This window comes from Leuresthes tenuis, unplaced genomic scaffold, assembly GCF_036924035.1.
Source record: "Leuresthes tenuis unplaced genomic scaffold, fLeuTen1.0.hap1 SCAF_15, whole genome shotgun sequence".
Taxonomy (NCBI): domain Eukaryota; kingdom Metazoa; phylum Chordata; class Actinopteri; order Atheriniformes; family Atherinopsidae; genus Leuresthes; species Leuresthes tenuis.
Genome location: NW_027325369.1, coordinates 27,799,472 through 27,823,598, shown reverse-complemented (window position 1 = coordinate 27,823,598; position 24,127 = coordinate 27,799,472). Strand labels below are relative to the sequence as shown.

Below are 24,127 nucleotides of genomic sequence, written 5' to 3'. Positions count from 1 at the left end.
GTGCTCAAATCAGCATGACAGCACACCTGACTCATTATGACAAAATATTACACCGCCAAGTCTGTGGCAACATTGTTTATAACAATATTACAAAGTTGGAGAAATGTTTGGGCTTTAAATATTCTGGAGTAATCGAAATGTTTGGCTTTCTCCATCAGCTGTGTCAGTGACTTCAAACATCTCCAGACCTCGATAAAACAATTACAATTTTTGAGAACTAAACACTGGAAACTAACACTGTATGACACAAAACTGACATTTGTGAGTGCTTTCCTGCAGCTGCCAATTTTCACTGCCGCGCATCCTTAATAAACCAGGAGATGGAGCTGTTGGTTTAGGATGGACTCTTACTCCCTGACTGGAGCTGTACTGCACGAGGTAAAACCAGAGTCTGGTCGCTTTATGTGATATAATCTGGAAGTTTCTCAGTGGCAGCGATGACACAAACTGGTGGAAACCTCTAAGAAAATAAGCTTCTCTGCTTCCTTTTCTATGTCTATGACCAAAGAAAACACTGGAGAGGACCCCGCTCTGTCCTACGATTCACTGACACACATTTTGCATGTTGGTAAGTATTTAAAGAGCTTTTTGTAGTCCATCTTTGGAAGAGTTGTAGTTTTACAACAGCAGACCCAAATCTCACACCTTTGTTAGTGTCTGCTTCTTAAGAAATTCCCCTTCCGTTCCCTTCCTTTTTTTGATCTTATGACGTATTTTATCACGGTCAAGTAAAGTGTTCAAGATAAGAGGTATTAGCTATTGACTGTACCCCAAGACTCAACAAATATATGGCTGAATTTAAGAAAGAGTTTTCTGACCTTTGACTTCCAGGATGAGACCAGGGTTGAGATGACAGCGCACTAAACCATCTGGAGTGATGCTCCACAACTGGCAATCTTTGCCTCGCTCTGGAGAAACACAAAGTCGGCTGCCGGCCATCACCATTTTACCTGTTGTCTCCAGGAAACAGTCCTCTACCAGCTGGGGACAGAAAGGGCATGATAGATTAAGATGGAGAATACAGCAGAACATCAGAAAGTGATTTACAACACAGCTGCAGGGTTTCTATTAAAAGTAAGAGCAGTACCTTAAGAAAAGCATCCCGAGCATTCATTTCTTGGCTTATGAACAAACTTTTTATAAGTTTCCAGAACAGTCTAGTTCAACTGGTATTCAGAGTGCATGCTATTTCCTGTTTACAGCTGTCCAGATCACATTATTAAGATGAGGACATTTTTTTCTATGATACTGTGAAAAACTCTCGATCCACCCAGGAAAACCGGAAATAGGTGCAGCTGTTTATTGAAACATGAGCAAACATAAATGTAAATACAGCACATAAGCCAGAGACAGTGTTTGAGCACCTTGCAGGTTATTTGTCCGTCCCGATAGAGCCAGACCTGCTCTACCCCTCCCGTGTCCTCCATGGCCTGAATCCTCATCAGCTTGATGTCATCTACCGTTCCCGTCAGAGACATCATACATCCGCTCTCCCTGTTCCGCAGACGAAAGTGCATCTGTTTCTGTTGGAGGAAGACGTCCAAAAAAAACAGGTTAGATTTGTCTCATGAGCACGCATCCAGTGATGTATAAGAAAATAGCATCTATTCAATTACACAATTATTATTTCTTTTTTAAATTTTTAGTGTTTAATTTGGGATTTAAAATGGCCCCAAAATGTCAAATTTCACGTGGGGGATTCAGAAAACTTCCTCTTGGATCATAAAATGTTACAGATGTATTGGTATTTGATTCATGAAAAACATTTAGTACGATCTTTTTTTTTTTTGGTAAAGAAAATTTTCCCTTGAAAAGGCACAAAGTATTCTAAAATATTGAAATAACTTATTTGACTTGAGGGACGACATCTTTAGCTTTAAAAGAAAATTAACCACATGCATAAAAACGTTGTCATTACTGTATTTGTCACTGTTACATAATGCTAAATTCTGATTGGTGCATAGCTCTCCTTACACACCTGCATTAACGGTCGGAGGGATCCTATTCGCTGCCAGCCGCTTAACTTGAACAAATTGCCCACATCACTTGGTTGGAGAAGCAGCTGTCGGCCTCTGTAGTTACTGTCCTCATATAACACCCACCTGCAGAGAACGGCGTTAGTATTTTGTGATAAATTTAGGGTTCATTTTTTCTTTTTACCAGTTTGAACAAATATCTTCATATATCTTTATGTGGTCAAATGTTTATCAGAAGATCAAAGTATGAGTCGTGCAGCTCATAGCTATTAATTACCACCAAATTAACGCACAACATTTTATTCAAGCTGAAATACCGAAACAGTGAACAACACAGAAAAGAATCTGCCCAGAAGAAGAAGAGTATATTGAACAGATAATGTGGAATTCTTGTTTAGCCATATTTCTTTGCAAATGATAACCATGAATTTGGTGCAGCTGTTCATTTGTTCATTTGTTTATTTGTTCACAACTGAGCTTCTGCAGCAACATCAAGCTCACTCTGAACCGTCCCCATCCAACCTCACAGTGGTGGGACTTTGCTATCTGCAGATGTGCCAAAGGTGGACATTACTTCCAGCAGAAGTGTCTTTAATTCATGTTCTTCTTAATGACCAGCAGGGAGCAAAACTCTGCTTGCAAAAATAATTCCAATTGTAGAATTACATTCTTTCTCACTTGACTTGTTATCTTAATAAACATTTTACTAATGAGTTTATAAGTTCTAGGTCTTCTTCAATACAACATAATGCTTATTTTGTAAAACAATTATCCCACTTTGAGTAAAATAGACAATTTAGGCTGCACTATAGCTAAAGTCATGGTGGCTGAAATTTAGGTCATTTACACTGAATCTATCCATGTTTGCACATTTAAACGATCTACAACTGTTTTCATCAGCTCATTCCAATTATCAGTATGATTGTTTTAGAATCTTGTGGATTATTACACAAAAAGATATTACAATTCTGAGTTTGAAATTAGAGTTGTTTCGACATATTGTTTCTCTTACATCCTCACATCAGTGACATTGCTCTTAATGAGGACTCATCTGGTTCTAAAAGCTCAATTAAATGAGTCCATGTCAGAACTTCTGTAGGAACATGAAACTTTTCTGTGGCTTAGCTGAACATTTTCTACAATTAAAGGTTACTACTTTAATATTTTACAAATAAACACTAGAGCTAAGTAACACTATGTAATATTCTTGTTTTTATTTTTTTATTAGCTTTTTGTGTTTTTACATGTAAATAACATGTAAATAAGACGGTTACATACATTCCTCCTTCCACCACCACGGAGCGTATGCGTGCATTCATGCCTGCCTGCAGCAGGTTTATGGCTCCACAAGTCAACACTATCCTGCGACCTCTGCAGCCCACTTTACTGAACAAGATGATGGAGGGCAGAGAGAACTCCTGCAGCACATAAAAAAGAGGTTAGTTGAAATGCATCATGAGTGAAAATAACTTAACCCTAACTCGCTTTTTGTACAATGTGTACAGATTTCCACTCACTCACAGAGAAAATACTCACATGACCAGTAATCTGCATGGATCGAATGTTAGAGTCTGACGACAGGAGGCCCATGGCCTCTGTGTTGGGGTACTCTCCCTGCTCCAGGACATACATGTTCTTTGTGAACTGGCATTCCTCATACGCCACCCAGCTGACACACAAGGACACACATTAATGTTGTCAAATTGCTCTCCACTATAGCCACTTAATGTTTACTTCTCACACTTAAATGGAAATTTTATCATTTTAATTTAATAAAAAAGCTTTATAATGGAGTTTTTACAGGAAACTGTGAAGCCCCAAATAATGCTAAAAATATACCTTCAGTTTAAAAAATTTAAAGATCTGATGGATTAGATGTAGTAACATCTCGTAGCCCGACTGAATACCCCAAAATTACTGTGGCAGCATAAAACATAAAAATTCTCTGGTTCTCTTGTTTAGTGGCAGTTCAGCGATGCTTACCTGCCTGCCAGCACCTTACAGGACTGGGGTGTGAAGTTGTCATCCAGGGCTGCTGCGCTGTCTTCCAGAGCCACAAGCCTTCCCTGGAAATCTGGTTCGGAGTACAGCTGGACCTGTAACACATCCAAACAGCCTCAGCAACTCAACCAGAACACACAGCATCTCCAAATTACTTCTATTCTATATAAAGCTGTGAATGAAGAGATACCTTAAACTTTGTTGTACCCATCAGCATGTCCTAAAGAACAAACAGGAGGGAGATATTAGGAAAACTTCTTTAAAATAGCCCTAGTAAAAATTCCCACCAGTTAAAAGCAGCATTCTTACATGGAAGACAGGCTGTATGGACAAGATATTGGAGTTCTGTGCTCCCCAGTCCTCTGGGTTGGCATAAATGCCTTTCTCCAGCACGTAGAGCTCTCCACTAAACCCAGGCTGTTCAAACGCCACCCATCTGCATACACAAAGACAACATCCTAAAATTCAAACTTTAAGACGGCCAGGCAGGGTTCACACGTATATGTGTTTCAGGCGTCAACAGTCTCATTTTCCTTGCACTTTAAATGGGACAATGTCTTGCATTGCCAAATTTAAGTATGGGTCTGTTGCTTCGTTTTGCTAATGTGCATGGTTCTAAGTTTTAAGGCGATATTGTAGGCAGCGGCCAATCAAATTGCCTAACTAATCGCATATCTGTTCTTGTGTCTGATTGACGCTACAATTCCAAACATCAAGTCTATCCATGTGATGTGACAGTCAAATGCAAGGCAGAGGAAGAACTAGAACCCTCACAGTGATTAATTTAAGGGGAGATTAACTGTTTGGACAAGATATATGTTGGTTATGCAGACTGTAAGGAGAGTTTTGAAAGAGTAGCTTTAGAATGCCGGCTGTGCTGATCTGATTGGTTCTCTGATTTAATCTTTGACAGTTACGGAAAGCTAACATCATAAAAAGAGGAGGTCCATTCCTCTTTACAACAGGTAAGGCAGATTTTAAGTAAACAATGGTATGTTACATAAAGATGGCCAACATTTAAGCAAATACATCCAGCTCAAACTTGCAACTGGCAAACAGAGAACAATCTGGTGAGTTCAGTGGAAGTATTTCTATTCAATTAGGCTGAAACTGTCACAATGTCCTAAAAGAAACGTGCAAGACTGAATCTGTGGAAGATCAGATTCCTGATTTTAGCCATTGTTAAACTTTTTTAAATAATTCCATAACCTCACAAACTAAATCATGGCCTCCATTTGTTGAAAAATCTACAAGCAACATCAAATGGTCTTCAATTTGCGTTCTTTTAATAGGGACGAAAGATTTTTCATCTTTTGTCAAACCTGGCATATTAATTACACACATGGATCAGTCTCACTGGCTTATTCATATTTCATCCTCTGAGGCTGTATGTGTGAGCACTTGTGTGAGGGTGTGTGTTTGTGTGAACTGTGACATAACTCTTAGTCATACCTGTAATGTGAGACACGCCCAAAAAGAACAGAGGCGTGAACAACACAGAGCAACATTTTTTTCCTCCTACAAATAGTTCAAATATTTCTTATTTTCTTAACAGCAACTGTTTGACTTACACTCCTCCAGTGACATTGACTGACTGGGTTTTGGGGCTGTGGCCGATGTCCTCCATGTTGAGAACAGGACCCAACAAGTCCACACTGACCCCTCGCTCATTTAAGTCAGGATCACAGAACAGTTTAATGTGAGGGGACTGGAAATCCTAGGGAAAATAAGAACACAACAAAATAATAATAATAATAAAAAAGAAAGGCATGTGCCTCACTGTCAAGGAAAAACAGAGAAAGTCTAGTCTTAGGGCTCTTATACACATCAAGAGCATCAAGAACCAGCAGTGCCGAAAAAAACTACCAGCTCAGATGTTCCATCTTTATCTGTGCAATAGGATATCACGCTGAAGAGGACAATAGTCTATCTATGGTGTTCAATAAAGAACACCACGTAGATAGATCAAATGTAAACAAAGAATTGGTATGCTTTTGATGACATCAATGTTTTTTTTCGCTCACTATAGAAGTTTGTATGTAGTTTGAGGACTATGGTTAGTGAGAACAGTATAGATTGGAAGACGCAGAGATGAAGAGCCAATCAGAATGATCTGTCTCGCTGACAGACCTGACACAGATTCAACATGCTGAGTTGGCTGAAAAAGCTTGATGGGTCCAACAGTGCAGATGGTGTGTGACACCGACTGTAATAATACATAGTTAGATTTTCAACGGTTTGCAATAAACAACAATATGTAAACAACATGTTGAGAAAAACGAGAAAACTAGAGCGTTTTTGGCACTTTTGGCTCTCTATATGTGACATATTTGGCTCTGTATAGTGTGTTCAGGTGCAGCTGTTTTTGACCACACACTAGCTTCTTTTACATATACATTGTGCCTTAGAACAAAAAAGACATCTTCATTAACCCACTGCTGTTCCCTCTCATAACTAACACTTGCCAAACTGAAGGGACTCAGCCCCACATCGCTCTGTCCTTAAATACATCGAGCTGACATTGTGGAATCAGCTGAGTGACGACAGCACCGCTGGTTTGAGTGGCAAGTTCTGCGATGCCAGCTTGATGGATGTAAGCACACTCGAGGCAGGACCATTCCTCCTCTGCTACTACCTCCCTTGCTGGCTCCGAGTATCAGTGGTGGATCAACTGCGATCCCCTGTTTATCCACCTCTTTATGTTCACACATGACACCAATGCACAACAAAGGCATATCAGTCTCAGCTTGAAAAGGCAAGTTTGGAAGAGTTTACTGATGATGGGAAGATATCCAGCTTTAACGCTGCTGGTCCTTGACATTGGTGTGGTGTATAAAAACAGAGCAGGCACAGTAGAGAAAATCAGTGCTCAGTATAAAAAGTTTGAAGTCTGAAAAATGTTTCGGGCAATACTTACTGCGAATACAGGCCGCAGCGACAGAAGCCCGCTTTCAGATCCTCCCCAGTCACTGTATTGAGGATATTCTCCTTCCTCCAGGATGTACTGCTGGCCCTCAAAGTCTGCTTCCTGATAGCCTACCCAGCTATACAGGTCAAAGAATAAAAAAACATGTCAAGAAACCATTTTAAACCCTCTAATAATTTTGAGTTCCATACCTTTTTAATTGCCTTACAAAATCAAAAATGACTGACTGGTTTGTTACAATACTGATAACACTTACAGACCACCGATTATCTTTATAGACCCCACTGCACACAGTGTCTTCCTTTTCATATCAGGTTTGTCTGTTTCTTCTTCTTCTTCCCGCTCTAACAAGTTGTAGACATCATTGTCCACCTCTATACACTCTCCAACAAAGTTGGGCTTCTCAAACACGATGGCCTGAAAAAGAGAAAGGGGGGAATCAGTTAAATCTATGCTGAGTTGAATGTGTGAAGTGTGTATGAGTTAGTACTCATGTGTGCCTTTTCTGGCCCATTCCTGTCCAAATGAAGGATGCCATTCTTTCCACATATTCACGTGAAAAGTACACTATACTTTTGACATACTATCTCACTTCTGTCTGTAAATAAGGTTTACAAGCGGCAGGCTGAGAGCTGTCAGCATACAGAGACAAGCAGGGATCAACCATTGACATATCTTTTCTAGTTGGAATAATTTCCCCTGAAATGGTTGCTAACTCCAACTTGACCACTAGATGTCAGTAAATGTTACACATTCTTTCTTTCAGCATTCTTACGTCTCACATTGGATAAAGACGCTTTAATTTGGCCCAACAACCACAAAAAAGGGGGTTTGTTGGTTTTTCTAAATTAAAAAAAATATTTTAGAGTTTTAATTTTCCTATAAAATTATTAAAAACACAGATGACTCATCTTCCACTTTGTGAAGTTGACAAATTTAGCATTTAATAAAATGCTTTTCAGACCTACAGCTGTAGGCTGTAGGCTGCTTGATCAGGCCACTGAAGCTAACAAATCAGGGCCCCTGGGATTTTTAGAAGGGGGCACGGTCTCCAATGGTTTTGTTTTTACAAAAAAATAAACATATGGCACAGTATAGAGGACAAAACTACAGTAAGTGATAAACTGTAGGAGCATCCATGCAGAAACAAGCAATGGATCTGGAAAGTGACAAGCTGGAACTGGCCTGAACAATTTGCAACCGTTTTGGCTCTTATGCCACTCACCATTGTTGTAGTCATATTTTACCAGGTTGAAAGGAGTGCAAAAAGAGGTAGAAAGAGGTAGAAGAAGAAATCACTGTTGAAAATGACTCAACTTATTTGGGGTATCACTGCTTTTGTGTTTTCAGATCTTTTAATAGGAAATTCTACATGGATTCACAAATTTCTCCTTTCTCTTAACATCCATGAACAAATTGCAACATTTCCCAACCCTCTGAATCTGGGCCAAGCCAACAACATAATGAATCACATCAGGCAAACATGCTGAGGCTGAATGCTGTAGATTCCTGTTACCCACTCAATAGCAACAACCTTCAGCTCTAAACAGGATGCTATATGACATAGTTACAACAAATCTAACACAGTTTGACACTTAACACATATGTCTGGTTTAAGCAGGAACTGATTGATGCAGTGGATTCAATTAAATGTAGAACAAACCTTAATATCAGTGGGATGCTCCACCCTTATTGCTCCCTGGAACAAAAAAAAAACAAAAAAACAAAGATTGTCTAACCAAAGACGACAGACAGAATGTGAGTATAGTGCAAATGTTTAGTACATTGTACCATTCGGAGGGGTCTAAGAGAGCCAATGAAAGGTTCAGGGAAGCCCCAACTCTCAGGGCAAGGGTACTCCCCCACCTCCAGAACTCCGGTGAATCCTTCAAACCCTGGATCAGTGTGAACCAGCCAGCTGAACACACACACACACACACACACACACACACAGCATGACAAAGATGGGGACAAAAAAAGAGGAAAGGAATAATAAGCAAGGTAACTGTTGTCTACAATTGATCTTCACTCTCCTGGAATAATTAGATAACTTTCACTCTCTACACCGTGAGCTATTTAAAAAAAAATGTAGGTCCTGACCATCAATAATCTGCAGCAGTTTAAACGAGCTCTAGCCTGCTGCTTGCATTCCTGCACAGACAGAACACAGATGTGACTAATACACCCTTTTCCAGTAAGTCACCACAGGTACTTTACATCTCTGAGCTTTTAAACTGCTCGATGAAGGCATATTTGCTACCAAAAATGAAAATGACACATTTTCATAATGTGAAAACCTTATTTTTAAGCTGTTTTCACAAATGCACGGTAGCCCGGACATTCTTTAAAGACACTGCATGAAATATTGCAAATATTTGCATCAGCTGCACTGGACTTTTTTGTAAAGTTAATCCAGCTACATCTGTGGTATCAAATTTGTAAAACCCACAAATGAGTCCATGTGTTAAAAGATCAGATAATTCATGTTGATAGCATGCTGCGTCTTTTAGCCTGTCTCTTTGCTGATTTCACTCGTTCATCGATTTTGTCGATATGTCCGATTATCAACTCAAACGCCATCATCATGAAGTCTACAACTAAATTATCCTGAAATTTTTCAGAATTCATGAGCGAAAACAGTCATCTGAACTTACACTCCAGAGTGAACCTTGATAGAGCCAGTGGCCTGTGGGATCCCATAGGAGCTGAGCTCTACAGTGTCATCGCAGTACGAGGACATCTTCCCCAAACCATTTATCTCTGTAAACAGGTCAATTCGAGGCATGCTGTAGTCCTGTAAAACATAACACCGATTTTTAAATGTCGCCATGCTCCAAGCAAATACACTATCTGAAGCTTCCCCGTTAAAAAGACTGCAAGGACTTATTGAGTGTAATCAGAGACGAGGAGCACGACAGATAGTTGCAGACAGAGATTAGATTTCTCATAATCAGTTTCTAGATGGGCTAAAGTTCAGTAACAACTGTTATATAAATATTGTTTACTGGGTTTAGAGTCACTTTTATTTAAGTGTAAATAAAGCAAGTAAAAGCAAGTTAGCAGCCACAAGGCAGACTTGAGTGGACACACTACTTTTAGGGGCCGCAGTTCCTGGAAAGATTTCCATTCGCTACACTATCATGCACCTGGGAAAATACCTTCGGTTTGTTGGAGGTAGACATGTTGTTTTTTCACTGAGCCATGTCGTGTGAAGTCTGTTGCATGTTTACAGGAACAAGACCGGTGTTTTTTTTTGTGCTTGGCTGGAATGTGAATCTGGAAGCTCAATGTGCACTAACATAACTAAAGTCAGTGACAGAAAGAGTCATTTCCTCATCCTGATTTGGATACTGGCTGGCAAACAACACTGTGTTAAAAGTGCCAATGTCAGCTGACATAGACACGAATTGACATGGATCTACCTGTATGTTAATACAGGTAATGCTGATTCATTTTTCATAGTGACAAAGTGAGACAGAGTGAGACTTTATCAAGATTAAAATATATGTGAATAATCCATTCATTAATTGTGCATCTCATTGCTATGAATTATACCATTCTTGCACCAAAAGTTGTGTGTACAAACATTTTCTTAATGCAGGGGTACACCTTAAAACAAGCAGATTAAAACCTTTTGTACTGCGTGCAGTAGCAGGTTTATAGCCAGTGCTCTGTGAGCTACAACAGACCCAACTCCCTATAGGCATAAGAGATGGCATTACACTGAATCACTGCAGGCTCTGCTTCTGGTGGTCATGATAGTTAATAGATAATCAGGGTAGTCACTACTTTGACTGGACGGCATACAATAGCACCATATGGCGGCACAGAGAATAAGCTTCAAGCTGTGTTGAGGATAAGTCGAAGGGATTGATGCTGTCAGTTTCAGAGCTCCATGTGAGACATTGCTGTTGGTGTTTTTATCTGCGTTTGCCATTACTGTAGCCCCGACTGGAGAATAATCAGTGAAAATACTGTGTACACCTGGGTCATGTGTTCCCACTGAGGTGGTACTGAATGCAGATTGAACATTTTCCCAGTGCACACAAGAGCCTGATGTTAGTGGGTGTTAGCAGGTTTTTAGATCAGTCTAAAATGGGATTTAGTGACTTAATAATTTGATAATGATGAACAACAGGAATCAGCATTAATTTATGCTTTAAATCCTCATGATTTATATAATAATTACTTAAGGACTATAAAGCTAAACTTTAAGATTAAAATTAGATCATAACTTTAATTCCAAGACCTATTTATGAATCCCTCAGAGATCTTATAAGGAAAGAAAAAACATAACAGAAGAAGACAGCAACAGTAAGAAAGCAACAATAATGTAAAGCAAGAACAAACTTACCTGTACTGCCAGTCGAAGGGAACCTATGACCATGGGTGCTGTTGGGACACATTCATCCGTTTGGTTTAGTGTTTCTGGACTTCCCTCCTCCTCTGCCCACACGTTCACAATCTGCTCTGTGGGACCTTCCTCGAGGGCAATGATGCGGCCCTGAAAGCCTGGTTTCTCATAGAGGAGCCAGCTAAAAATAAAGGGACAGAATTTTTCTGCATCGTCAACTTTTTTCTCCATAATGCCAGTTACTGGATACAGTAGCGACTATTTCATCCACTGGATGCATGTTTGCAGAAATGACGAGTAAGAAGACCCGTACCATCCTCTGATGACTTTGACTGATATGACAGGGGAAAGTTTAATAGTGGTGGCATCTTCCACATCCCTGTAGACCTCAAACGCCTCCCCGCCAAACTGAGCATGTTCATGTATGACAATCTACAACAACAAACAGAAATGTTAGTGCAAGCTATTCTAAATGTTATCATAAATGTGTCTGTCTAATCATACCTTCCCAGGTCTTCTGTGGAACCCTCGTACTGCAGGTATCTGTGAGACAGCATAAACATTTCAATAATTAACCTGAATGCACACTTATTGCATGCACACGGTTCTGCCCTCTGTGTGTTTTACATTGATCAGTTACCGCATCAATCATTTCATTGTTTAGTCTTTGACTGAAATAAATGAAAGATTCTTGTACATTCTTGTACTACAGGCATAAATGTAGTGCACACTGCATTGCATAAACCAAAGTCTGTTTGCATAGGATTCTTTTATTTGTCTGCTGATGCAAATATCTTATCAGGATGTCGAAAACATGCTTTTCATGAGCTGAACTTTGAAAAGACTTCCTGTGAAAAATTCCACCGTGAGGACATGTTCATTTTTCTTGTTCTTACTTGCAAATGATTCATGACTTGGCTGCAACAGCATGACATAAAACCAAACAGGATACAAACCAGGACACGTGTCACTATGGAGATAAACCGTATAAATACTAATGCTTTTCATATATGTTTGCATGAAAAACCCATTCAGCCTTTGAGAAACATCTCTACAAACTTACAGCACATTTACAACTGTTAGTAAACGCCTAAGTGAAATATAGAAGCTCGTAATTTAAGATGTAATGCCTACCTTAGTTTTGGTAATAGAAAGTCCATTTTGAGTGGTCTGCTGGCTGTAGTTTGTGGATGAAGGCAGTCCTGGTGGGCCCTTCAGGCCCACATGTACAGTTGGTATATCTGCTGCTGACGCCTGGTCCATAACACCAGAATTCAGGTTGGTTTTAGTTGGTTGCAAAGAGCTCTGAGAGGTATCTGGCTCACTTTTGTTCTTCTTCAGGTATTTCTCTAAATGATCTGGAAGCTTTATCTCAGAGAATGTGGGCAGAGGAGGAGAGGAGGGGCTAAGTGCTGACTCACTTACTGTGCCCAATCCACCTCCCATAACTGGGCTTTGATCTGTGTCTTTCACGCTCCCATTATCAGTTGGGACAGCAGGCTGAGGAGAGTCAATAACTTCCAGCTGTCCAAGTGAAGACATGTTTTGCTGTTGGTCAGATGGGAGTGTCCTATCTGAGGCAGAGGTAGCTTCCTCTCTGGCCTTCCTGGAAGACCGAGAAGAGCTCAGCAAGCCGGAGAGGATGGACATCCTTTCAAGCCTTGACGTCATCTTCCCAGGCTGATTGTTTTGTCCGTTTTCTTTTCCGGCTTCAGTTTGGGTCTCCCCTTTGACCCTATCTTCTCCTCCATTCTCATTAAGGCTTTTTATTTTATTGTCTTGAGAACCTTCTTCCAGGTTTCGACCTTTCCTATTGGCCGCTTTTCGTTTTATCAGCTTAGCTGGTGAAAGATCCGTAAAGATAGGGCCATTTTTTCTGAGGCCAAACTGAAATTCATCAGGATCAAATGTTTGCTCAAAATGGTCCTCTTTGATAGCTGGCATGGCAAAAGGTGGAGATGGGTATTTACTACGGATGTGCCTCTTAAGAGGTAGTGAAAAGGGGATTCCATCCTCCTTAATGCTTCTAATAAAATCATTAACGTCACCAGCCTCAAGAAATTCATCCACGCTAGCTGATGAATTCATTCTTCTTCTGCGTTCCTTTCTCGGTTTACGGTGATCCTCCACATCTAACCAGGTAGATGTAGACTCTGTCTTTAGCTGGAGACTTGAGGGTGGAGTGGATGATTTCATTGGAGCAGAAAGAGACAAACTGTCATTCACTGTTGGCTTTGGAGGCAGTTTTTCTTCTGTTGAACTCTGTGGTCCCCGTTTGAAATTACCCCCTGCAGCAAAAGACCCAGCTGACTCATCTTTTGGGTTTTTTTCTTTACCGTCTTTATCACTCCTCTGAGCTTCAGTGCTAAAGGGGAGTTCATTTAAACCAGTAGAGAAAGTTTCTTTTTGGTCTGTGCCACCTGTTGAACTTGATACATTTTGTACCAAAATGGTTTCCAATTCTTGCTTGACATCAACCTTTGGTTCTTTGAGCTGCTGATCTATGTCCTTCGCCGCTGTATTTTCAACTTCAAAATCTTTCATCAGGCTTTGCTGTTGTTGTTTTGTTTCTATCTTCATAGCAGTCTTTTCAGATGTGGAATCTAATTTTGCATCATTTATTCCTTCCTCTTGAACTTTACTTGCTACAGTCTTTGGATCCTGTTCTTGTTTGGCATCAGGTGCTGTGGAACAGGTCTCTCTTTCTTGTGTCCTAATTTCCAAAACCTTATCCTTGGCAGTGGTAATACTTTTGTCCTTTTGGGGGTTAATTTCAGCTTTGCCAGCTACAATATAATCAACTAAAGTCTCTACTGATGAGTCTTTGATATCAGCATTCTCTTTGACTTCCTCAGCACTCTGACTTATGGTGGTTGTAACTTTTAGCTCTTGAATTTGGCTTTCTGTTGGCTCCGCTTGGAATTCTGTTGTCACTGTCTTTATTTTCTGTTTCAAGTCAGTGTTTGGACATTCAGATTCCTGCTCTGGTTTCATTAGGTCTGCATCTTGTTCTCTAACAGTTATGGGCTTCTGGACCTGTTGGTTTCTAACTTCATTATCAGAATCTGCAGCTGCTGCCTCATTCACCAAATTCCCCAGTGATGAGTCCTTGACTTCAGTCCTTTCTTTTGTACCTTCAGTCAGAGTTCTTACAGAGTTCGCCTGTTGAGTCTTGTCTTGACCTCCGACCTGGTCCTGCCGAACTTCGGTAGTTGTTTTTGCAGTTGCTGTCTCACTTCCCAAACTTTCCTCTGATGAATCCTTTGTTTGGGTACCATCTTTAGCTTCATCAGCACTCTGACCTCTCGTGCTTTTAACTTCTTGAACTTGGCTTTCTGTTGCCTCCTGTGAAGCTTCTGTTCTCACTGTCTCTGGTCTCTCGTTTAAGCCAGATTGTGGATGTGTGGATTCTGTTGATGTATAATTCTCTGGTGTTGTAATGTTCTCATCCTGATCACCAAGAGTTACGGCACTCTGCTCTTTAGTGCTTAAAGTATTTCGCTCTTGAGTTGTATCCATTTGTAAAATATGCTTCTCCGATATCTTCTCTGGGGGTTTAAGATTCTCAAGTTCCTTTTCTAGGTTAACATTTGGACATTCGGATTCTGCTGATGTATGAGCTTCTGTTATTTCATTGTCCATACTTTGGTTTCTTGGTATGAACACCTTCTCTTTCTCTTTGTTGTCTTCTTCAGATTCAGCGGCCAACATTTTTGTGTTAATGACTGTTTTTTCTGGAGCTGGTTTTTCCTTTACATCATCAGCACGTTTGTTATCCAGATTTCTGTTTTCATCCCTGACATCCCCGTCTTTGTTCAGAAGCTGTTTGGTTTCCTGTTCATTTTTCTCTGTTGATGCCTTCATCTGCTGTTCTTCTTCCTCTGTATTCTTTTCTTCTAAAAGGATTTGTTGTTCTCTATCAGCCCCACTGGTTGTAGTTTCATGAACTGCACTCGTTCCTTGCTCTGCGTCCGTCCTCTTCCCTTCCAGGACATTTGTAACTACTGTCTGTGGTTCCTCCCTGGCCTCAGGCTGCAAGCATTTCTCCTCTAATGATAGATGTGCTGGTTTCTCTGTGGCTTTCTCTGCTTTATCCTCAATAGCTCTGTCTTTCAGCTCCTCTTTGCAACCATTCTGTGAGTCAGTCCTTTCTACTGCTGCGTCATTAAGCATTTCATTTGGTTTCAAATCTTTCTCCCTTCTTTCAGATTCTCCTACAAATAAAAGAGCCTCTTTGTCCAGCTGGTTTTCAACATTCTTCGGCAATTCACTGACAGTCACAGTCTCTGTTTCAAGGTCCAAAGCCTCAGTTGGTGTCCCGCCAACCTCCTCTTTACTTTTCTCCTCCACCACGTAATCCTTAACCAAATCCTTCCCAAGTGTGTGAGACAGTTTGTCATTTTCATCTGTGGTTTGATCCTTTAAAAGCTCCTCTGAATTGGCCAAGTTAGAGCTATCTGAGCCAGTGGCGAGAGTGTCTGAATGTACAACTTTTGGTTCAGGATTTTGGTCTTTTGAGGCCAATTCAGCAGGAAGACTGTTTCTGTTTTCTGCTGTAGAAGTGACTGTATCTATTCCTTTAAAGGAAACACTTCCAGGCATAATACCTTCCTGATCAGAATGGACCATTTTCTTATAGTGAATGTCGTCATTCAGCACTGGTTTAGTTGACACATCACTTGCATCTTCATCAGCTGGTATTGTGTCCGTGCTCAGAGCTGCAATGTTATTTTCCTTCTCTTGGATTAATTTGATATCCGTGTTACTTAATAATTTCTCTAAAGCGTCTTTGTCATTGGCGGTGGGGGTATTCTTTGATGGTGACAGAGTTTCCTCTTTTTGTGTTATGTTGTCACTTTGAACAAGAGAAGCATTTTCTGGTGGAATCTCAGTTTCTGTTTGTTTGGTCTCATGTTGTCCTGCATTATTTAAATCTGTAACGTGTGACTGAGATGGAGCTGCTTTGTAAACATCACTGCTTGGCTTTACCTCAGTTCCTGAGTCTCTAACTATTCCAACTTTTCTCTGAGAATCATCTGTAATGGTTGCATCGTGGTTTTGTAATAACTGGATTCTTGAAATCTCTCCAGCTGCAGTATTGGTTATGCTTGTCTCTAATACCATTGTCTCTTTTTCTTTCATTTTGGTGTCACATGCAATGATCTTTTTATCTGTGACTTGTATGTTCTCCTCTGTGGGCTTGAACTCAAATGTGTAAGCAGTTTCATCATCCTTAGTTGGATCTGGTGTGAAAGTCTCTTTTGCTTTGACAGCTGTCTCTGTAAGTTTATTTGAATCCTCTGATTTTGTTGATTGTTGAAGATTTCTGAGTTTGACTTTGTTGAAGCTTTTCTGACCTCTTTGTTTAAATACTTCTCTTGTGGGAAGCTTGCTCCCAGACGATGAGGTCTCAGCTGAATCCTTTACAGGCAATTTATGTTGTTGTTTGATGTTGTCATTTTGCTTTGCTAATCTTGACGAGACAGTTTTCTCTAGTTTGGTGGGTGGTGGAGAAAGACTCGTGGTTGGAGCATCACTGTCTTCATGGCTAATGCTTCTTTTAGAAAAGTGTTTGGCTGATTTCATTGCTTGCATGCTTCCTGTGCCTGAAAGACAAACAAACAGGCTGAAACAGATTGAAAGGCTGAAAAATGAACTAATTAAACTGTTATTTCTCAACATTTATTCAAAAACCTTAGCAAGTTTGTTACAACATAAGAAGATTTCTTTGCTCAGAACAATTTATGTAAAGATTAAACCAACAAGATATAAAGCGATAATTGGTGAGCTTTAAAACTGAAGATTTGTCGGTTCTGTTGTGTTTGGAACAATAAATAAATAAAAAGGAAAAAAAAAAGAGTGATGCTCCATGTGTGACATTACAGCCAGTAAATGTGTGCTTCTGTAAAGATAATATGAGCTTTCTTTAGTAGCCCTGACTGTAGCATACTTGGTAAAAATATGTTTGTTATATTTTGTAGACTTTTACAATCCGGGATCATCTTCTCCCAGCGACTATCCTGAAATTAGCCACAACCACGCCAGATTTGACCTTATATGTAAGTCAGTATTAGTTTTTGGCCCATATTTGATTTTCAAACCTTTTATCATCCAATACAACTGACATATTCATATCATCATACCTATTAATACTATGTAATATTAAAGTAGGGAACATAGTGTCTCATCTCTCTTTCGACCAGAAACACAGTGTAGCCACAGCAGGCAGCGACTGCTTGGTTCGTGGGCAGCTTCATGCAGGCAGACACGAAGTCATTGAGTCAGTTGTGTTGTAATTTTTACTGCAGTTATGATTTGTGTGTATTTTTAATATTATGAATATCAGTTGTGAAGCAGACTGAGGTACCAGTGGTGGTTGGTGAGTTTCAGCCAGTCTTCCTTCATCAATCTGATGTAAATATAAACGAAGATGAGTCCTCCGGAATTTATAAGATTATCGCACCGAGACTTTTTCTTAAAAAATAATATTTGTCAAATAATAAACACAATTATACCTGAGACAATAAATTTAGATCATCGGAGATTTTATCCTCTCACTTTCTTTTAAAGGTTTTATAAGATAATTCCGTAATAATGAGTAATGTAACTGAGTGATTACAGTCTTAGACAACATGCTGTGCTCTTACCTCTCCTGGGACTTTCAGGGAGCAGGGTTGGTGTCTCACTTCCAGGTCTCTCCTCATCAGGAATTACTCCCTGTCGTACATGACTCTGCTTCTGGGTTGTTTTAGCTTTATCTGAGTCTATGTGACTGGACAAAACTTTTTTATAGTTGGGGCCACTTGTCTGAGTTATATCGTCGCTCTTTCTTGTCAGAGATGAAACAGGTAACCGACTCTTTGATGACAATGAAGCACTATTCTCCAGATGGGTCGGCTGCTGATTTTCAGGGCTTTCTGTGTCAGGAGGGTGTCCTGTCTTCGCACTTCTCTTCTCATTCTCCTTCACCGTACCATTCACAAGGTTTTCAGACTCAAAGTCCTCATCTAACTTTTCCTTAATAAGCTTTGTCCCTGTCTTGTTGGTGGATTTTGTGGGAGAAATGTTCCCTGACACAGATTTCACACTTTTTGCTTCCTCAAAACTTGGTTTCCTGCCAACTTTGGTTGTAGCAGTTGGGGATTTCACAGATTCTTTTGGTCTTGGCTGTTTTTGCAGTTTGGGAGGGACCGCAGACCCTGAGGCATCAGATACTGATGTTTTATCAGGTGTCACTGGTGATTTCACACCAGAATCTGATGGTGACTTTTTGGGAATTTTAGACTTTGAGTCTGTAACACTTGAGGGACCACTAGCGCTTTGATCTGTTAACACTGGTAACATAGAAACTGATTTCTCGCTGCTGTGTTCCTTTTGTGCAGCACAAACACTGGACGTTTCTGTTTTTATCCCCTCTGTAGAACCTTTTGCCTTTGTCATCACATTCTTGCCTTTAGCTCCAGCAGTAGAGGATGGGGTCTTTGTTCCACTTGCTGTGGTATGTTGACTTTCTGCTGCTCCTTTAACCCCTCGTTTAGATTGAGAAGCCTGGTTAATGCCTTGACTTTTTTCCAAAGATTTTGACTTTGTTTTATACATGTCTGAAACTGCAGGGGTATCACCAAATCCAGAGACCTCAGAGTCTGTTTTCTCTTTGACTATGGGTTCAGGAGTGCTGGTGTCAAACTCTGTTTTCTCATTTGTTGTTGAGGATAGTTCAAGGTTGGCGTATTTGACTTTGACATCGCTGTTGTTTTGGAGGATTGGCAGTCTGTCGGAGAGGAGAGGGAGAGAGGCAGGCACAGGGTTATTTAACAGTTGCCTAAACGACAGCAAAGTTTGTTTTTACAGGAATAATAGATGAATTATATCATCATACATTCTCAAGGGAATACACCATATCTGCATGCAACTTTAACACTGGAGACGGTACATTTCTTTGCTCTCCGTTCCATAAAGTTAGATTAAGATTGTTGTTACTCTCTTATCTATATGCTAAATGTAGTTGAGGACAGTAAATGGTTGGCTAAACTTAGCACAAAGACTGGAAACATAAAACACACACGGTATATGTTTTGTGTATCATGTAAATTCTGTAAAATGTGGTTTACAAAAGGCTGAGTGTGTGGCACCAATTACAACTAAAAACTGTTAATCTTTATGCTTTAGTTTTAGTAAAGGTTAAACAAAAATGAGCTGTTGACTTGCTTATGAGTTAATTAATACATTTGCAATATATTTGTATATCTTTGTGCTAAGCTAAGCTAACATTTTTTACCACTGAGGTCTAAGAATCTTGTCAGTGCCTTCTTGTCTAACTCTCAACAAAAAAGTAAGTATTTCTCTACAATGTTAGTCTAGACCAAGTAGATTTTCAGGTATTCTTATAGAAAGATTTCCACTCATGACTAATATTTCATTTCAAATAAAAAGTAGAGCTATAAGCAATAGAATCCCTTACAGTGGTCCTGAAACTAAGGTATGAATAAGTTTGAGTACTGCTACGTGGCTGGACTTCAATGCAAATGTCATTGGCAGTGAGGTAAATGACATCATTGGTCAGCGAGCAAAGACGAAGCGTTTTCCCATTGGCTGTTCCTCGTACACAGGCCTCTTCTTTTTTCTCTTCTTTGGCCTGCGCAAAAAGTGGGGGGCAGCGCTCTCTGAAGCCGTATTTCAACTAGTGTTCAGTACATTAAAGTCACAAGATTTTTTTAAAAGAAAAAACTAGTTGCCTCAGTTTGTTCAGGAATTAACATTTTATTTCTTTTTCACTACTTTGGTGCTATGAATGGAGTCTTCCGATCACCACAGCTGTTATAAAATTGCATTTACAAATTCCATCTGTAAGTTCAGAGCCTCATCTGAACTGTCCCTCAGAAAGTCAGTTTCAGAGCGATCCGGCCAGGATTGATTAAGTCATTTTGGGTACATTTTGGCTTTATTTTTAACCTATTTCTAATTGAATATTAGCAATCACATTGATAGAAGTACTCAAATCCTTTTCATACCACACAATGAAAATTGCATAATTGCATATTTCTTCTTCTTCCAAATAATGAAAATGCCTCATTTGTTATATTTTGTGGATATAATCTGTGATGCTCTGTTTAGAGGACACTGGTCTCAGCTCAAATTTCCAACTTTTTGGTGGGAGTTGCAGTTAAATGGTTTCACTTTTTATACAACAAATATGAGGTAAATACAGTTCTGCTAATTCTAGCCTTTAATACAGTTTTTCTATTTAAGATAACAGCAAAAGGTCAGATAGGAGCGCCCTCAAATTACCAGACTAATAATCGGTTTTGGAAAAAGTAATGGTCCCTTGGCATGATGTGCATGATGTCACCTTATTGACTGAAACAAAGCCAACCTTGTGCGTGTGATTTTTCGATTGCATGCCAGCGTATTTGAATATGCTCTGAACATCCCATTATAGATACTGTCTAACCCTGTGACCATAACTAGCCCAGCTGTATTTTGGATTTTCATCTGGTTCAGGCATGAGTCTGCAACCTGAACTACACAACCACTCAAAAATATTCAGTGGGCTTATGTTATTGATTTTAGCTTACTTTGCAACTAGAGCAGCATCTGTATATATCTCAAACCTTTCTTTCTATAACCATGCATCTAAGTGAATTCACACAGAAAGGTGCAGGAAACAGTTGCTTTCTGCCTCTGAGGTTCAGTAAAGCCTAACTTATTCACATAGTGAATATACACCAAAGGCAAACACAGGGGGGTATCTCTTATTTCAATTTAATCTTGGGAAAATAATTAATAATCCTCACTTCCTCAATGCAACTGGACATTCATCACAGTTAGTAAAAATCAAATTTTAGGTAAGGCTTAAACTTAATCTGCAGAACTTTAGAAAACATAGTCAATGATTAGATGTACTCTACATGAATATTTCAGTGCTTCACTTCAGGCTAAGCCAATTGTTCTCCGAGTACAATGAAATATGGGAACTCAGAGCTCAGGTTGCATACAGGCTTAACTCTCTTTAGCTTCCCTGCTTTCTGCTTCACCAAAGAAGAAAGGGACTATTAAAACGTAACCACAGAAAATCAAAATAGACTGATACTCACAGTTTCACCTCTGTAGTGTTTGAGGTCTTTGAAGTTGAATCTTCGTTGCATTCCTCTCCCACCGGTTCGTCCCCTTCCAAGCTTGTCTCTGAGCTAATAAACACCTTCTGGGCAAAAACCTTGTGCTTCGCAGGCAGATTCACAGTCTTGCGTGTCACACGATTTTCTCTTAATTTGCGTTTCTCCTGAAGTGAACCTTGTTTTGAGACTGCGTCAGTGTCAGGCTCGTCCGGCTGTGGTGAGATTGTTTGAAACTCCTCAGTAGTTGCTGCCAAGGAGATTGCTGCCTCTGGCAAGCTGCCACCGGACAGTAAACTCTCTGGTGGGAAAGTTGGGCTATCTTCTGCGTCTTGCGTCACTGTGTCGTCCTCAGGTATTACAGTAACATGTATAGCCAGCACAGGAGGCGAGTCCGCTCTCAAGCCCTCCTCCTCTTTTTTATCCTTTCCTTTCTCCCCCTCCCCCTCCCTCTCCCCTACCTCCTCCTCCTCTCCCAGGTGTGTTTCCACCCATATAGCTTTGTGGAGTTGGACAGGTGAATCCCCTCTCGGTACTTGCTCATTCTCCGGTAAAGGGCTCTGTGTAGTGGCTGTAGTTTCCCCAGAGAGGCTGCTGGTGGATATCAGAGCTCTAGTCCTGACTTCTGAGCTTACCCTCTCAACATGTGAGTTTTCTTCCTGCTGAGTGGTGGCGGTTTGTGATGTGGATGACCGAGAGCCTAAAGTTATTCCTCTAAGTGCAGTGCTGTGCCCCTTTTCCCCAACTTTCACAAAGGTTTTCTTAGATGCTACGCTTATAGAGGTTAAGTTCGGAGACTTTGGGTTCTCAGCTGTCAAGGAAAGTGGGATGTTAAGTGCCACCAGGGAGGCTGGGCTAGTTATGCTATCTTCATTGGAAATAAGAATCTGTTCTTCTAAGTTAACCTGCAGCCTCCTGCTAACTTCATCCACCACTGATTCTGCAAAGCCCAAATCTGAGCTTGAATTTGAATTTGGATGAATGGCAGGTGCAAGCTCCACAGCAGAGGGTGTCACTTTTCCAGAATTCCTTTCACCACTAGCTGTGCTAACCCTGCACACAAGCACCTCCCTCACACTGCTCCTGCCGCTGCTGTCACTGTCTGCAAACGGGAGCTCTGCATCATTGTTCATCAGAGAGGCCACACTTGAGGCCCTGGGGGTGGAGCTTTGGCTGACGCTGTCACCATGCTCACCTCTAGCTCGGGACTCGCCATAATGTGGCAAAGTTAGTTCGCCGTCTCTACGAGAAGGAGTAGGAGTCTTTAACCCATCCTCCTGTTGAGACTGGGGCGAATGTGGAGAGGAAGGAGATGCAGGTGAACTTGAAATGGTAGAAGTGTCTGAATGATGCCTTTCGCTGCTCCGCTTCTTGCGACTGGCGAAGAAGTTGCTGAGGCGACCAAACACTCCCTTTTTTTCCTCCGAATTCTGAAAGAGAACAAACAAGAAGCAAACATAAAGATAAATAATGAGGTGAGAAAGGAAGCTGCCATTGCTTTTGTCTTTTTGTCAAAAAAGGAAAGAGAAAGAAAAGGTTATGCTGTGTGTCACACATGTGGCCTAAAGCTATGCTTCAAAAATGGATGGAATTTCACTTTCTGTCAGTTACAGCTGCAAGTCAAACCACTGTTGCAGTTCTTAAACCTGTCCAGTTACAAAATATTCAGCTAATGCATTATGAGCAGAAAGAAAGGGAAGATCTACAAGCATAATCCTGCTAATCTGCGGATAATGTGCATATGAAATACAAATGTGCTGTTTGTTCACATTTCACTCATCTTCTCATCTTTCATTGGTGGTTTTAAAATGTTAAAAGTGGTTAAACACAAAGCTCACTTAGACGTATTTTTGACTGTGCTAAATCTTACAGAAACTCAGTGAAAATGTTATCACAGAAAATTATAACTATACATCTCAAACACTCTGAATTAGGATGTAGAATTTGGAAGAATAACAATAAAAACGCAGAGTAAGAAAATATGTTGTTGATAGTTATAAGCGAAACTTAAAGTAATGTGGGTGCTCTCACACTGTACTCCACACCTTGTAAATCAAAGATATGAGAAAGAAAGAAATGCCTCTGTGTATTATACAAAACTGTTTAACAGCAGCACACACTACATCCTCCAAAATACACATGACCTCAGCAGCCTCAACAATAACCAAACATTACAGCCTTTGTGCAAGATTTACTGAAAATGTTCTGTGTAAGACTGAATTAGTTCTGACCAGGTGGACCTAATAAACTGCTAACTGAGGGTACATTTAAATCACATTTCAAGGATTTGGTTAAAGGAATTGTGTGCACAACAGACAAAATAAAATCAATTTTAAACTTTAAGCAAAAAAGAACACAGCTCAAAGAGAAATGCTTCATTTTTTACAAGAATCCCAAAAAGGTCAACATGTGATAAAACTTAATGGAAAGAATATTGGTATTGTTCTACAATGTCTGTGAAAAGTTGGACAAATGATTTGCACCTCTAGTTAAATTAAGTAAAGACAGAATCTTTGGTCACTCTCTGACTGACTCCTCTCCTGAGCTTTAGAATTTGAAATGCTGTTTTTGACCAATTGATGTCTTTAAATTACAAATAAGTGTTTAAAAACAGTTTCTTCCATTAAAGGATAAAGTCTGATGCTGTTAAAAACTGGAAAAAAAATCCCTGTTTATATTTTTTTTGTTTTAATGACTGTCACATAACACTGCATGAAGGCTAATAACAAGCCTTAGCAATAGGAAAGATTTATCCAGT

At 40.0% G+C, this 24,127-nt stretch overlaps 1 protein-coding gene across 2 annotated transcripts in view; it reads right to left on the bottom strand.

Annotated features, from left to right (window-relative positions):
* crybg1a (crystallin beta-gamma domain containing 1a) overlaps nt 1–24,127 on the bottom strand; it is a 48,516-nt gene that overhangs the window by 1,017 nt on the left and 23,372 nt on the right. For both annotated transcript variants that reach the window (XM_072365576.1, XM_072365578.1), the window contains 20 exons: nt 21,352–22,799; nt 17,905–19,028; nt 12,392–16,863; nt 11,762–11,800; nt 11,571–11,689; nt 11,258–11,438; nt 9,558–9,697; nt 8,695–8,821; nt 8,567–8,602; nt 7,160–7,320; nt 6,895–7,021; nt 5,549–5,694; nt 4,287–4,413; nt 4,168–4,197; nt 3,960–4,072; nt 3,513–3,645; nt 3,255–3,394; nt 1,979–2,102; nt 1,365–1,523; nt 819–981 (listed from right to left, as the gene is read on the bottom strand). In XM_072365576.1, coding sequence (XP_072221677.1) covers nt 819–981; nt 1,365–1,523; nt 1,979–2,102; nt 3,255–3,394; nt 3,513–3,645; nt 3,960–4,072; nt 4,168–4,197; nt 4,287–4,413; nt 5,549–5,694; nt 6,895–7,021; nt 7,160–7,320; nt 8,567–8,602; nt 8,695–8,821; nt 9,558–9,697; nt 11,258–11,438; nt 11,571–11,689; nt 11,762–11,800; nt 12,392–16,863; nt 17,905–19,028; nt 21,352–22,799 — 9,109 coding nt within the window. The remainder of the gene's footprint in view (nt 1–818; nt 982–1,364; nt 1,524–1,978; nt 2,103–3,254; nt 3,395–3,512; nt 3,646–3,959; nt 4,073–4,167; nt 4,198–4,286; nt 4,414–5,548; nt 5,695–6,894; nt 7,022–7,159; nt 7,321–8,566; nt 8,603–8,694; nt 8,822–9,557; nt 9,698–11,257; nt 11,439–11,570; nt 11,690–11,761; nt 11,801–12,391; nt 16,864–17,904; nt 19,029–21,351; nt 22,800–24,127) is intronic.